At 45.2% G+C, this 16828-nt stretch overlaps 1 protein-coding gene across 1 annotated transcript in view; it reads right to left on the reverse strand.

Annotated features, from left to right (window-relative positions):
• Nucleotides 1–16828, reverse strand: part of Qtc (GRIP domain-containing protein quick-to-court) — a 41881-nt gene continuing 25053 nt past the window's right edge. The window contains exon 9 of the mRNA XM_077683839.1: nucleotides 1–5978. Within this exon, the coding sequence (XP_077539965.1) occupies nucleotides 5699–5978 (280 nt within the window). The 3' untranslated portion in view covers nucleotides 1–5698. The remainder of the gene's footprint in view (nucleotides 5979–16828) is intronic.

A 16828-nucleotide genomic window follows, 5' to 3' on the forward strand; every position in this document is an offset into this window, starting at 1 on the left:
TTCAAAAATCTTTCCCGCCATTTAAGTACTGCCCAGGGTTTATTTTTCTGTGATCACATGTAGTTGCATACTCTGCATAGAAGCACAAAAATGCGGTTCACATGTGGTTCACAATAAGCGCCCCAAACAAGAGTGAAACCAAAAACTCGCATAACAGCTCGAGGTGGTGTAGAATGGGAACACGAAAGCGGCACAAAAGCAACCAAGCCTTTATGCCCTTTACAAGAGGTTGTCCCTCCCCTCTAAAATAACGAGATAATAAAAATGATGACGAAGAGAGCGCGGAAGAATACTTGGGGCTATATTTACACAGCCGCGAACAAAAGACTATTGGAGAAAAAATATCACACGTCCACCTCATGAAACGCAGGCTAAAAGTGCGGAGCGCTAGATAGGAATACAGGTTGTGACTATGTGCGGCAAAGAGGCAACAGTAACTGGTCACACTGGACAACTTGGTGCTGGGACGATGCGCGAGCGCGGTGGGAGATATTCTCAAAAGAAGCCTTCCCGCTTTGCCTTCAACTTCGTATTTGGGCTGTTTTATGGGTGGTCAGTCCTCTTCCCGACCCTTCTCTTCAGCTAATGACATTACTTCGCTGCTTTTACACTAGGTTCTTGAACAAAAAATTGTTGAATTACATTCAATAAAGTCTGGTACGTCTAACACCTGAAAGACACCGCAGCCACAATTCTTTCTAAGTTGTGCTCATTTTAAGGGGGCAGACTGGTCTCAGAGCCACTTTTTTAATTTACTAACCAATTTCAATAAAACTGCACAGTATTATGGAGTTTTTTGTGCTGATTTCAAATCTGCAATCAAACTTTTTGCAAGTTGAAAATTTTTTGAGATAATTAATGATTATTTGCCATTATTTGGGGTCATAATTACAAAATAACCACGCTATACCAAATGACGATTACCACGTGGCTAGGCAGACAAATGACTAAAGAATACAACAATGGAAGAACTTTTCTTATTTAGCTATTTTTGGTCATTTTACGACACACTGAAATTCTATTTTCCCGCCCTCTGCCAGAAATGGCTAACAGGTGGTGTCCACTGAACAAAATAATTTTCCAAGGCCTACATTTCAAAAATTTGTTTCCAACATTGTATTCTCCACACATTTAGCTATCAGAAGCAAAAAATATTACAGTTGTACCTGCTGTGGGCGCCAAGAGGGCGAAATGCTAGCTTCACGTTGCAAGAAAGGTGCCGTTTCACCATCAAACTCTGCGCGAACTGAGCTGTTGAGTGCACTTTAAATGCTATTTACAATAAAATACGCTGCCTTACGATGAAGAAATTTGCAGACTGATAAAAAAATGGCCGTGGATGCCGAAAATGCCATTTTTCAGAAAATGATTTTTTGACCGTTTTTCGGCCTCAAAGACCCATCTTCTACCTTAGGATGTGAAAGAGATGTAGGGTAAAAATATTGTTGCCCCTTATTTCCCTGACTGGGCGGCTAACTTGTAATCCCCTTCAGTGCTCAACGAACAGCATGTTTCAAGAAATACAGCAAAATGATGACAGGTTAGTTGGAGATAGGTTACTCGTGAAATGACAAAATAAATAAAACAATGGTGGACGGAGGTAACAAAAAGAACACAAACGCAAGCACGCGCACCTTCCCTGCGCTCAAAAGTTGCACCCACCCAGCACCAGATATGTCCGGGTGTCGCACTAGAGGAGTTCTCTGAATAACAAGTACACTGTGATAATGAACAACATCCCATCCCAGAACTCATCACTACAACATCGACTTGTGGAATGTGCGAGCAAGCACCGATGAATACAAGCAGCACAGCAAGCAAGCAAGAAGTGAAGCAGCCCTCAACACACATCAGCCACCGATGCACTGCGCTGCACCGCATCACTATCCTACAATGTCATGTAAAATGAGTTTAAAGTTGTAAATGCTGGTGCGTTACAACTTATCTAAGTATAGGCGTGTGTCTAGACTACTTTGATTCAACACAAAATAACAATGCTAAATGGAAGGCATGGGGTGTGCACGTACGAGTAATTGTGTGCCACTATATTCCAGCATAAAATGAAGCTTCTAGGCACGCAGCCAGCAAACACTATGAAGGCCAAAACAGAACTTGGGAAAACACGACAAAAAAAAAGTTGCCATTATGCCTACTACTACACCACTATCAATAAAGTAGCTGTTTATATCTCAGTAACTCTCGCAGTTCAGTAGCAGTAACCTGTAAACTTCCTTTGTAACCGTTTACTTTTGATGAATAAACTTCAACTTCAACCTGCAGTAACATACCTCTACATAAATCGCAGACTTCTACCAACTGACCTTTATCACTTATAAACAGTACTGCAACATTTTAAGCACCAAAACATACAAAGTCGTAACAAAATTCTAAAGGCTTTGGAGTTTATAGCAAACAGTACGTAATGTCAATGAAACAACGTCAGCACACTCTTGTCCTTTAAGTAATCAGACTAAACACGGGACGCCGTTTCAGTTGCCAAGATAGTGTTAGCCAATCAGAAAGCCTGTGCGGGCACATGAAAATTATATGCGCCTTCTTACGGGTTCCCACGAAAGCTTGCAACACATAACCGCACCGAGTGAAAGGAACTTCACTTCTGATAAACTCGTAGCTGTAGTGTGTTTGACTGAGAACCACCACGGCCTTTAACTGTTGTGGGCAGTTGTGTGTACCTACAAAATGTGCTCTCACCAATGTTCCACAAATGCTTTCATGTAACATCAGCTCCCAAACGGCTATTGTAAGCTATTCAGGGTGCTAAAAATAATGTAATATATTACAAACTTCTAAAATAAAACTTTACTCTATAAAAAAAAAAAGCTTGTTTAAACACGAAGCTGTTTAACCAACAAAGAAACAGCTGCTCATAAGAAGACCTTTCTATAGATGAAGGGATGGGTAGGTAAAAAAAAGGGCAGGTAGTGTGGGGGGGGAGGACCAGCAATAACCTGTGCCACTACCGTTCGCACAAAGTATCACTCAGAGCTTAGTTCCACACAGATATAAACAAACACATTTCAGCAGCCGTGCAGGCATTTTTCACCTCCTGCAGCACAGGAACTTGGAGAAAATGTCTTGCAAACACTTCACAATTGCATCACTTAGAAAGATGCAGCAATTGCATCGTTGAAAGGCAAACACGATTGTGAAAACGTGCACCGCCCACTCATCTACCGTACAACACCCTGCCGAGACCCATTAAATGCACGCAAAGCGTTCCTGCGTGTGGAAATACTAATGTCCTCTGGATGCGTTTGTAATATCCATCTCAATTTTCATGCAGTCTACCATTAACAAGGCATACGCTGCATTGAATGCACTTCATATGGAACTAGATTAGGAAATCCACGAAGAACTTAAAGAAAACAAAAAAAAAAGACAAAAAGGAAGAAGGCACACAGCATGCAATCGCCTGCGCAGGCGATTGTTGCATTTCTCTAGCAGCAGAAGCCTACCTACCTGCCAAGGTGGCGAACACTTGCTGTTTTGCTGTTTGTCTACCTTAGCTGAATATTCGTTTAGTAGTCATCACATCGCAGCAGACGCACTGCAACAGCAGCCATCACATCACGCTTCTAGGCATGGCCCAGTGTATATGCCCCGGCCAAGGGTCACCAGTATCGCATGCACACAGATATCACAAAAAGGCTTAAAAGACAAAGCACCACGGTGGTAGCTACCTGATATGTGGGCAGACAAGCCTCAAGCACTGAAGACCCAAACACCCAAGTTCCCAGCACACAGAAGAACCCTAAAACCCCCGACTTGAATCTTGTTTCTGAGTGCCCTCAAGCATTTCATGTCGCTAAAAAATGCAGGACACGCACTCAGTGCACAATCTCTAACATAAAGATGTCACAAACCCGCACTCACACCGTACCGTGATTCATAAAAACTTCGGGACACCCGCACAACAACCTAAGAACTAAATACTTTGAACGAAACTACCAAACACACAAGCTCGCTGACTCACTCAGCTGAGTATAGACACTATCTCAGGTAGAATTCAAACTTCAAACACCAGTAGCTCCCCCTGATACTGCGAAAATAGTAAAAAAAATGCAAGATAAGAAGAACAACTACGCGATCATCTACTCAACACAACAAAGCTTTTCACGTTTGGTGTTCAGAAACAAAGGTCTTTATGAGTACCCATTAAATAAGGGAAGCCCGATGTGAGCACCATAAGCCTTTTACGATGATTTATGTCTTCTGGAGTGTTGCAATGTGAGCACATGCTTGGCTCCGATCTCGGAGCAACCGTTTCCCCGACCCCGTACACCACCTTTCATGACTTCCATCCAATTTACTTTCGCTGATATGCGCAATAAAATAAGTCTATAGCGAGGCATGTGCAACAACAACTACGGCCAAGGATACACCACCAACAGAATAGAGCTCACACTGAAACACACCATTCGCAGTGGCCACAATCGCACAAGCTCAGCTCACAGGAGGCGATGAACAGACCTCGACCCTTTCGTTGTTTTCCTCATCCTTAGGGAGAGTTTGCAGAAAAGGGCAGGCTTACGAAAATGTCTTCAAGTAAGCTTTTTAAAAAAAGTAACACGAAAAAGACGGGGGGAGGGCTGTGAGGTAGCTTTCTGGCTAATAAAGGCCCCCCCATCACCAGATAAGAGAATCAAAAGCATTAAATACATATACAGAATGCACCCAACAAGCATGTCAGCTTTGTGGCAAAGTCTTGAAAGTTCATTGAACCTATTCTGTAGCCCAGCTTTTCATCGCAGCGGTGTGGCTTGTTTGCCCGCAGGAATAAGCATAAACAGTGGTGCAATGGAAAAAGGCTGCTTGGTTCCCAGAAAAGATATTCACACTCCTTTAATTCAAGAATCCTAGTAGCCTAGTAGCCAACAAGGGAGATTGCCTATTTGCCATCAACATCACACATTCAATGTGGGCACGGAAAATTTACGAACAGGCCGTAACTTGGTGGAACAAACAAAAAAAATCTCCAAAAGCAGCCTTCCAGTGGGACACTCACAGAGCCGCGAAGAGCAGCTTCATTTCACGCTCCAACTCAAGGTTGGAAAGCCTGTTCCCCAAATCTATATTCCAGCTTCCATTGCACCCTGCAAGTACAGAAAGTCCGCCCTGCCTGACGCAAGCACACCAACTTTGGGAGCTTCAAACACTTTACAAATGATTCGACAGGGCTCGCGAAAAGGCCGCAGTAACGCGTTAGCAAACGTCACGAACTCACCCTTGTGTGGTCCATACATCAATAGCCACCCATAATTAGCCATTTAATCTTCGAGTCTATGAATCAATATCTGCCCGTAATCAGCCAATAGCCCGCACAAAACAGAGCATTCCGATCACACACACGGTCCTTGCGAGTGTCAAGCACTCTACAAACGAATCTGCAGGGTTTGCACAATGAGCGCACTAAACATTGGCAAACACCATAAGCTTATAGTCTATATAGTCTAAAGTCTACATAGACTATATAGTCTATACTATAGAGTATATATAGTCTATAGTATAGTCTGTAGAGTAGTCTATACTATAGACAATGTAGTCTATATACTCTTATAATCTACAGCTCAATTTCTGTCCGTAATCACCTGTGCCTTCTTTACAACGACGGCACAAGAGAAAGCATTTAAAATCACGTGTGTCGAAGTAGTAGTCAATCTTCAATCAAGACAAGCAATCAAAGGCGTCCCCGGTGTCGCCAGGCCTTGGCCACGGCGGCGCGCTCAGCCTCGGAGAACCCCAGGATGGACTGTATGGCGCTGAGGTGTCCCCGGCAGTCGGACCGGTCCGTCAGGAAGTAGAAGACGGCATCCTTGAGGAAGCGCAACGTGTACTCCGCCTGACGCTCCGTGCCAGGCACAAACGCCGGCGGAGGGGCGGGGGCCGCCGCTGCCTGGCCGCGATGGTGATGCTGAAGCTCCTCGTTGCGCTCAAACTGGGCCGCTTCCTGGCCCTTCCTAGGAGTTGATGGGAGAAAAATGGGGAAAGGGATGATGTTGCACTGTGGGATGAGGAAAACTACCATACCCTGTGTAACGAGCACCCAAAAACTTGTTTGTTCTCATTGCACGAGTAAATGTGGTACAGTAAAGATTGTTCATTCAAACATCAATAATCTGGATTTGTGGATAGTTCAAACTCTAAAATTTGGTGTGGCCCATGCTCCATAGAACAGTATGTATAAAAAAGCCAGTTCAGTCGATTTGATCAGCTTCTCCACGGATAATTCAAACTGCGCCACAGCACCGGTGGCTTGGTGCCTGGTCTACAGAAACGCACCCACTGCCAGCACAAGAGGCTACGTCGTCTTTGGAAGGCAGAAATGAACGACGAGAGACGCAAAAACATGGTAAAATGTTTCTTTTCTTCATGGGTAAAACCAAACCGGTGTGGAGGCCAGAGGACAGCGGCGGCTGCCTCCGTCCCATTCCACACGACCTCCAAGACCATGGATCTCGAAGGCTTTGCAAATCTTGTCATGTAGCTGCTGTTAGCAAGTGACAGATGAGGTAAAAAGCACCGAAGTCCCAGCATCAAATTGCTGATGCGCCCCACTGTTTCCCAATCGCAGTGCACTGTTGTTATTCTTCACTTTCGTTATTTTGAACCTTCATTAATTCAAACCGAGACAGCTTTCCCTTGTGGTTAGAACTATCGTGCTTTCGCTGTACTTTCCAAGCAGGGTGCGAACTTGTGATTACCTACATTAACACTGTAAGGGTAAAGGGCTGTTCGACAACGTTAGCAGCATTACAGAGTGAGAAACAAGCGACAGGGCAGCAGCCTCACATTTGCGAAATAGCTTCCTTCCTTCTTTCTTCTCGCAGTGCAAGAAGCCAGGGGAGAATATGGCCCTAGTGCTCGCTTGGCCCAAGGCCAGTTACAAGGGAATCAGGGAATAGCATGCCACTAAGGCACGCAATTGCATGCGGTGGTCACAATTAATTCCATTCGGGAGTAAGAGGCCGCGGTGGGGTCAGCAGAGCCAGGTTGGTGCAGAAGCACAGACCACCCTTGAGATGTTCCCTTCCAGGAGCCAACCTGACCAGTGCAACGTGCAACACGAGAAGAGAGTGCGGAGCTGGGGGAAACTGAATGGCCAGCGAGTTCTTGCGTCATCCATCTATTTAGACCAACTTCGATTTTGACTTCAGTGTCCCTTTAACAAGAAAATGATACAACGCATGAAAAATTCGTCTGATACAAGCCCCTCAGCTGCCACAAGCACTGCTTGCAGTGGGGATCATATTTCTGCAGACAAACCCCCACCATTTATAAGCCAAAGTAGTAACTGCATGCAAAAAATAAAAACTGAAAAAAATTTAAACAAGTCCAGCCCAGACTATACTCGGTGACAACTTAAGAATGGCACGGGAAGTTGCCGCTGTGCCTTATCACTGTAGCCGGATGTTTCTCCGCGCGGCGCAAGTAGGGCGTTACTGGGTATATTTTGAACATGGCGTGAGTCGTTCCCGTGATTTTTTTGGACTTAATATGCTTACAAACGACTCCAGTGACGACAAACAAACTGCGTGAGACACGGCAGATGATATCCCGCATTCATAGCAAACCCCTTTCAAAACGCGCGCGCACTGACGTCACGGGTCCGGCGCTTTGGTGGAGGCACTACATGAGGTGGTGCCGTTCTTCAGTCGTAACCGAGTATAGTAACTAGCTTTGTGCCTGAACGCTTCAACAAGTTACACTTGTTCGAGGCATGAAAGGGGTCAAGGGGCCATGAAGACAAAATACAAGTTTTGGCCACCAAAATGACCCCTGTACACCAACAACAATGACACCAACTTTAACGCAATCTTCCACAAATCATCTACGCATATCGGAAAACATACGACGCAGCAGGAATTCACCACGCCACTTTCTCACCGGATCCTTACAATGTCACCACAGAAACTTGTTTGTGGAATTGGAAGCCGCCAGTTAAGGCCATCACCCAAGACACATGACTATGCAATTGTAGTGGTGTCTTTAGTTCTGTTTGATTTACCAAAGACTTTTGTACTCATCAAAGAATAAGACCACAGTAGAATCTCGATAAACGAAAATCGCTTAAACAGAATTACCGCTAAACGGAACAGTTGCCGGTAAGTTGGTTGGTCTTGTATGCAGATAACGTAAAAAAACTCCCGGTAATCGGAACGAAAATTTCCGCGTCAGCATGTAAACGGAACCAGAATTGGAATTTCTTGTGATACCCATTGGCATGAGAATCAGCTTTTTACGCTTCCGGCTGTTTTCGTTTTTGTTTTTTCTTCCTCTGTTTTTCTTTTTTTAGCCTCGTTGGCCTCGTAAACCTCGTCTCGTTAGTGGTCAGCCGTGTTAGCGCAACGAATGCAACATTGCAGTTCTTGTTCCAGTCGTTCGGTCTCGATTCACGACGCCGAGGTTACAGGGCTCAGCTCCTGCTGCCTAGTTGATGCCATCGTGGTGCTGCTATTCGCGCTTCATTACCGCGTTGCCATCTTCTAAATTTGGTGGCTCTTAAGCACTGGCGAAGTTGAAGCCTCTAGCCTCCGTAAAGATGCAGCTGCAAGGACTCAAACAAAAATAATTGACGCATTTTGTAATGCACAGCGACTTATTGTTGCCAAATCAACTTTGTGAATGCTGTGCCGAAGCCTCTTGTAGTTTTCTTGCTTTCTGAAAAACTATCAGCTACATTCACCTTCTAGTGCTTAGAGTTCCATGAAACGCCATTAAGAGTGTGTACGCACATAAATTTGCACATTTGCACATCTTTCTCAGTAAACGGAACTCCTGTTAAATGGAACTAAATTTTTCGGTCCCTTGAAGTTCCGTTTATCGAGAGTCTACTGTATTTTGTCAGGTCAGGCAAAGCTGTATTTTGACGTCACGGCCCCTTTAACTCTTTCGCGACCACGCTGTAGGCCATCGTTCACGGTTGAACAATGATTTTCAAACCTCCTGCAAAAGCTAAAAACGGCATTACTCGGACAACTGACGCCATCTGGTGTGTTCATTGGAAACCTGTTTCTCGGTTTCGTTGCCATTTGTTTACATTTCCCGTGGGTAGACGGCATCGTGAGTGAACTTTGAACCCACGATAGTGGCGAGTTGGGCTACAATGGCGACCTGTTTTGCTGGGCACTCTGTAAAGGTGGACAGCGGTTTCCGGGACTTTGGCCACTACTGCTGCTGCTCATCTTTTTTACCCCAGCAGCAGCGATGAGTCCAGCAACGATGTGGATTCTTCAGATTTTAGTTCTGAGGAAGACTCTCCCATTCAACAGCCTCAGACTATGGCAGGTGCTGTCAGGGAAGTTTTGATTTTGACTTGGCGCTGTATTTAGAAACAAAACGTGCCAAATATATGACGACTGTGGTATTACTTTTATGTGCACGGCCTCGACAACGTGTGGCAGAAATATTCTGCCAAATGCACAGCACTGTATCGCGTTATCTCACTTTAAGATAGCCTGCCACTCATGTAAAATTAGCGCTGCGGCCGGAGCGACGCGCACTGCTTCTCAAGAGCACTAATTTTTTTTCTTGTTCTTTACTGCAGCAGTGACAAGAATTTTGCGTCAGAATGCAAACAGGCATGCTTGGATGCATATTTTTGAGAGACTGACTAGCTCTGAAGTGGCTTCGCGGAGTGGCACAGCCATAAGGACACCTAGGTTGGTGGGCCCGCAAAAATCCAAAACTTGGTGTACAGCGTCGATGTATATATTGAATCACAGCTTAGAGTCATAGAAACATTACGTACATCTTATAATTCCAAAATAATTTTTAGGCTGAGTAAAATCGCCTATTTGTGTTTTGTGTATACTTTTTTGTGCATTTTTTTGTTTCGTTGACCAATACACTCTTAATAACTACACCTTTCACAAAACTGCTGTTAAGTGTTGAAAGAGAAATCTATAAGCTACAATTTCATGCATAGCACTGCTAAATGTGGCAGTAGCTCAAGAGAAAAAAAAAGTTTTCTGGAAGCACTCAAAATTGGCCATTTTTCCGCAGTAGTGAAAGAGTTAAAGAACAGTTAAAAGAGTTAACGATGATCCTTTGCCCCAGAAGACTACTGTTACTCATCTCTATAGGTCCCTTCCGCATCCTCCGAGTGGGGCCAGAAACAGACACAGGGACACGAAATTGTTTCATGCCCCCTTTAACTCTTTCCTTACAACCAGTGTTGTACGGAACGGCGTTCCAAGGAACGGCGTTCCTGGAACTAGTACCTTTTTGGAGGAACGGAGGAACGCCACCGTTCCATTAAGGCTCGGTGGAACTGTAACGGTAACTCGTTAGGTTTATGAAGGAACGGCAGGAACGGCGTTCCTTCTGCAAACATTACATTACTAGGATTTGGCTGTTTTTGATGCCAAGGCTCGAGTATAAAAATCCATAATTCGCTACTGTGTTTCTATTCCTACAAGCTCGCCCTTCAGCGGAACGTGTTTCCTCAAAAGTCTAAGGCGGAAGAATAACCACACAGCGGGCGGCAGCCTATGCTTGCTTTCATGCCGGTTGAGCTTACGCGGCGAGCGACGGGTGAATAGCGCAGTCGCGAGAATGCTTTTCACTTTTCACCATTTGTCTGGAGAGGCCAGGGTGCGCGTGTGGGCGACAGAATTCTTCCGTGCGGGTGGTGCTGTCTTGGGAGTTGGGCTAGCGGTGAGGTCATTCGAAGGGTCACCGGCTATCAATAGGGCTGGGCGTGCAGCAGTGTCTTGGGATGCTGGTCTGCTCGGAGTTACAGAGTACGCACGCAGTTCGTCACGGCGTGGTCTGTCGCCGAACTGGCGGGAATGGGTCGACGGGAGTGCCAGGTCCTTTTGTATTACACGCGTCGTGTTGACAAAGGACAGGAATTTCGTCCTTGTTGGGCATAATAGGTGAAAAGCGCAAAGGCTCATGGGTGCATTGTTTTCTCCCGCGGAGAGCCGCCACTTCTGGTTCGGGAGCTCTCCTGGCCTCCCGTTCGCCATCGGGTTTCACGCGCTTGTGTGCTTGTTATTTATCTGTTTCCACCGGGGAAAAAAACGCTCATGCGTCGGGAATTCCATAAATAAGAACGATTGGCCCTACTAGGCGTTTATCTGACAGGTAAGCACCCTGTGACAAATAAACAACACGCACACACGTGCCTGACAGCCGCCGGCGCACGCAGGCGTACGGGAGGGCAGGAGAGATCTCAAACCGGAAGTAGCGATAGCAGACGACGTACCCATGAGCCTTTGCGCTTTTGGATGCGAATGATCTCTTGCTCTGGGGGATGTCCCGCGTCCATTCCCCGTCCGCAGCACCTCTGATAATGATTGTGGCAGGATGCCCCTAGGGATTCCAACCAAAGAATCCATCACGAGATAGCTTCACGTTCAACCACCGTCGTCATCTTCCCGTAGGGGAACCACTGAAGAAGGAGAAGAAGGCAAAGCTGCGAAGAGGACGGCGTGTACGTTTCTCTCAGCCGGTGCACCAACGTCAACAACCTTTACCTCACCAAAGCTGACGGAGACTACCGATTCTACCACAGAGACGACAACATCGCCAAGAACATGATGGACAAGTTTCGGCGCCTCGAGAACCACTGCCTACTCACCGTAACACAACCATACTTCGTGCCTTTGCCACCGGTGTGGACCCGGACGCGGAATTCCCTCTGGCGCTACTAAACACCAGATCACTCAACATAATGGCAACACAATGGAACCACACGGAACCCCCATGATGCTTCGCATCCTCATCAGGGTTCCCCACGGGAACATGCTGTAATTTTTTTGCCGGTCACCTATTTCGTCGCGTGCCGTATGGACAATACCTGAGAGAGGCCACCCGAACGTGAACAGCCAGCGTTCAGAGTTTCTTTAGTGTGTCGGTTTCAACCTGTGCTTTGATTTTTCTATAGTGTAAATGTTTTTTTACGCATGTGATTACGCTCAGCGTTATTTATTGTGCTTTTTTCTTACGCGTAGTTCTAACCACAGCAACTGATTTGTGCGCCACGTCCACATATTTGGCTATTTGTGGTTTGTTTTTTTATCTACTATGCTGATTGTGTTCGGTATACTTTGTAATTCCTGCGTGTAAATTTGATGTGTGACTACGCTTTTGACTTTTATTTTATTCTTCTTGTGATCGTCTTCCTTACTTAAACTTGTATTTCGAACCTCGTAGCCATTACTTGTTCTGCTGTGTTTTGTTACTTGCAAATTTCTGTGTATGATCCGCAAAGCTTCACTTTTGTAACCCCCTTACTCAATTCCCTCCAAAGGACCTGTAAAGTATTTTAAATAAACTGCAATATTGAATAATCTTTCATTAAACGCCTATGTATTGTTTCTTTCGACACAGTTTCTTAAGCAAGAAATGTAATGATGTTCGACGTGGGAGTAACTTTCTATCTGCACATCTGAAGAACACTAACCTAACTGCGCATTTGTAAGATCGAAGTGGAAAGTGCCATATATGTTGCACCCATAATAGAAGAGCACCAAAATCGCAGTTAGATATGTCTGGAGTTTGTCCGGTGCTCCCTGAAAAAATTTGTCTAGGAGCGTTTCTTTAGATTCTTTTTATCTCCAGATGATCTGCTGCCAGCAATGTTCCAATTCGTATAATATACGTAGTTCGGTATGAGTTTTAAATTTCTCACTTTATTTCGCATAAACATTATCCGAAACCATATTTTAACTTAAAAAATAAAATGTAACGTTAATGTAACGACACGTTCCAATTTTCGAAGTGAAACTGGAACGCGTTCCTTTCGCAATAAAGGAACTTGTAACGGGAACTCGTTTCAAAATTGGGAAGGAACGAGGAACGAGCTTTTGTTCCTATTTTAGAGGAACGTGTACAACACTGCTTACAACGCCATAGGCCATCAGACATGGAGTTCCAATGATTTCAAACATCCCGCGAAAGCTAGAAAAAGGCGCCTTGCGGGCTACTAACGCCATCTGGCATGAGTATTGACATCTCTTTTTTCGATTTTATCATGTTTTGTTGACATTTCGCGTGCAGAGACGGCACGTGAGTGAAGTTTGAACCCGCGATAGCGGTGAGTTGTGCGAAAATGGTGCCCGCTTCACGATGCGTTCTGCAAATGTGGACAGGTGTGCAGGGACTTTGGCAGCTGCTGCTGCTAATTTTTGTTACCCCAGCAGCAGTGATGACTCCACCAACGATGTGGACTGGTCTTCGTGTCTTTTTCATTAGTCTTTTTTAATTCCTTTTAAAATTCTGTGTTCCCCCCCCTCCCCCTAAGAATAAAGAAAAATAAAGTGGGGAACAATACCCGCTCCAGCAAGGCTATGGCAGGTTTGAAGCCAATATAAAATAAATGAACGGGGCTAAAAGCCAATTTATTTTTTGATTGAAGAAAAGCCAATTTGCAGGATAAAAAAACCAACTACTTTCCACGTTCCATTTGCTCGGGCAGCAGGTACATAGAATGTGAGAAGAGAGTCGGCAATCAAGGATGTGATTGAAAGTAAACAAAGAAAGCAGGTAGCAAAATGTCCTAATTGTGAAGTGCAGTAGAAAAAATGTAGTTAGCAGCGTAAAAAAAAAAAAAAAACGGATAGGCAGCAGAGGGAAAAAAAAAAACGTGAAAAAAAGAAAACAAATACATATGGTGTTTAAGTTCGCCACAAATGTTCATCTAGAAGTACTCCCTCTCTCGAGAAGGCCGTCTAGTGCAAAGACCAAACTGGGTAGAGCCCGTAAGCACAGGCAGGCGTGGCTAACTCCGATGAGCCCCGCTGGGCACCTGCCTTCTCCAATATATTTTTAGATCACGAAGTTACTGCGCCTCCCAACTAGCAGGCTGTGGTCCCCTACAACGCTTCACCCCGCCTTGATGGGAACATTGATCTGCTTGTTCGCCCTCTAGATGGCGAACAAGCAGATCAATGTTCCCATCAAGGCGGGGTGAAGCGTTGTAGGGGACCACAGCCTGCTAGTTGGGAGGCGCAGTAACTTCGTGATCTAAAAATATATTGGAGAAGGCAGGTGCCCAGCGGTGCACCTCGTTTTTTGTGCGCTCAAGCTACAGTCACAAATACCCCAGACTTCGACAGGTGCTGCCAAGTAGCCCAGCCGAAAAAAAACATTGGACAACCATTTGGTCCCATTTGAAACCCAATGGGTCAAAATAGAATCCCAGTGGGTCCAAATGGAAACCCAATGGTCCAAATTGGAAGCGCAATGGGGCCAATTGGACCTATTGGAGCGTTCCGAATTGGGCCTATTGGCTCGAATGGGATGGCCAGTTGGCTCAATTGGACCCATTGGCTTCAAAATGATGATCAAATTGGGGAGCCATTTGGGATAGTTGTTTGGATATATTTTGGATAGTATTCAATTACGACAACCATTTGCTAAAAGTTACTTCTCTCTCTCAACCTTCATTTGAAACCTTCAGAAATGTTCGAAATTTCAACCTTTACATATTTATGTTATTGAAGCAAATAATTTTGAATATTACAATCAGCAATTCAAAATAAAGTTATCAAAAAACGTGATAAGCAAACACTAAAGAAAACTTTCTGACATAAGTAGCAAAATGTTTCGAAATACAACCACGATCCAATCCAATTGAATAGAATCCATAGACGTACAGTGGATAAGTGGTATTCAACGTGGTGTTGGCGGTGTAGGCGTGTTGGTCGATTGCACACGCAGTCTTCTCTGCTCTGACTGCACGTTGCATTGGAAATGTAACGTGGTCTGCAAGAGCATGAGAAGTGGCAACAATGATGTCGTACGCCCATAGCAGTGTGTTTCAAGACGCATCTTTACACTGAACGCCGCTAAGCCTCACACCGAAGGAAGAGAGTACCTGTTTATGTGAGTAACCCAGCTGGTTCGTTTTTCCTTGCCATTTTCATTCCTCGTAGCGTGAGCGGTATTATTAAGGATTAATTTATCTGCCTGACTATATTTCAGGGCTGTTCATGTTACGACTGACGGGTCCACGACATCGCCCCGCAGCGCAGCTCGCCATGCATGCAACATTGTTGAAGAGGTGAGCTCACGCCACTCAACATTTCAGTGTCTTGTTGTTTTAAAGGGACCCCGCAACACTCTTTCAGTAGTGCAGGTAAACCTGCGCGATGTTTAGATTACACTGCCAGGAATACCTGAGCCAAATATTACACGTGCACGTGAAGCGGTGAGCGCGCAAATCGCTGTGAAAGACGCAGAAAAACCAACCGCGCTCTCTTCAGTTCTCCTCATTATGCACCCCTGGCATGGCCTAAACCACGTCATTGAGGCCATGGCTGTCCGATTGGCTGTCACTGGTCAACTTTGCAGCTAATTTCTCGCATTTCCTGTTACGATACGCCGTCGTCAGTGCTGTGTGCAAACCTCTTCTATGCCTGAGCCTGTTGGCACGGTTTTGCCGTTTCTTTTGTGTTTTGAGTGCGCACGGAGTTTGAGTGATGAGCTCAATACTTCCCTTTCAACCAAACCACTCGTCAACAAACGCTTATTGCTTCAAAGACGCCCTCCAAGCCTGAGCGCGCACTTGCGAGCAGGCAGCCATGCCTGCGTTTTTGTGGCACCTAACCGGAAATAGACCCCTCCACGTTTCGGAGAAAAGGGGAAAACTCCCCGGCCTGTCATATATCGAAGGCCGCCGAAGAGAACGCCGCGAGCCACCCTCCTCTCTGGGAGAGAGCGCGCAGCTTTCATCGTGTTGTCCGCGGTCGAGTTGAGAGGGAACAATTATGCGCGATTTCTCATCGCGCGTAGTTTCGGTGATAGTGAACGGATTTTCATAATTCTTGCGGGAGGAGATTGCTGGGACAATAGACTTTACCCCAAAATACATACCTAGCAGTCGATGGTAACTGTTGCAGGGTCCCTTTAATGTGCTAAACTGTGGTTTATTACAAACTTAACGTACTGTTCGCTTTTGCCGCTCACTTTGTGAAGGTCCAGCCAGCCTGTGGCAAGCGGAGCATGGCATGGACAATGGCCTGTGAAAAATTGCTTAAACTACAAACTGTCCGCATGCCGAGTATACAAACAGAGCAATAAAGGTATTCATCCATTCCAAGAGTTCTTCTATGTGTGATACAGGTAATCAACACACGGCAGCGGCAACTCAGTTGGAGTGGCTGCGGCAATGGGATAGAACCAACTAAAAGTGCAAAAAGTCGGCGGTGTTCAATGGGGTGTTCAAATGGTTGCCCAGTTGGCCGGCCAATGGGAACACCAATGGGTGCCTAATACACAATTGGCCAACCCATTGGAAATTCCAATAGGTCGGCCAATGGTTTTTTTTCGGCTGGGAGGTATGTTTTTGACTTTGCACTGTATTTATAAACAAAATGTACTCCCTATCTGACGACTGCGGTTTTACTTTGATGTGTAGGGACCGGACAATGAATGGCAGGGCCATTTTGCCCTGCGCCATATCGCATTATCACCTTCAAGATAACCTGGCGCTGGTGTCAAATTAGCGCTGCTTCTCAAGAGTTCTAAATTTTTTTTCTAGCTCTTTACCCCTAAAGTGATCAAGATTTCATGTCAGAACGCAAACACGTATGCTTGGATGCATATTTTAGAGAGACCGACTTACCCTCGAGTGACTTTGAGTAGTGGCACAGCTGTCAGTTCCGCGAGCTTGACTGGCCCGTGAAAATCCCAACCTTGGTGTACAGTGTTAATTTATATATTGAATCATAGCCAAGGAATGTAGGAACAATTTGTATAATAATTTACAGGCTCAGTAAAATCGCTGATTTGTGTTTTGTGTATACTTTTGTGCTTTTTTTTCTTTCTTATTATTTAACCAATAAACTGTAAATAATTG

This window comes from Haemaphysalis longicornis, unplaced genomic scaffold (assembly GCF_048455015.1).
Source record: "Haemaphysalis longicornis isolate Haplotype H1 unplaced genomic scaffold, Haemaphysalis longicornis Haplotype H1 scaffold_9, whole genome shotgun sequence".
In the NCBI taxonomy this organism is placed as follows: domain Eukaryota; kingdom Metazoa; phylum Arthropoda; class Arachnida; order Ixodida; family Ixodidae; genus Haemaphysalis; species Haemaphysalis longicornis.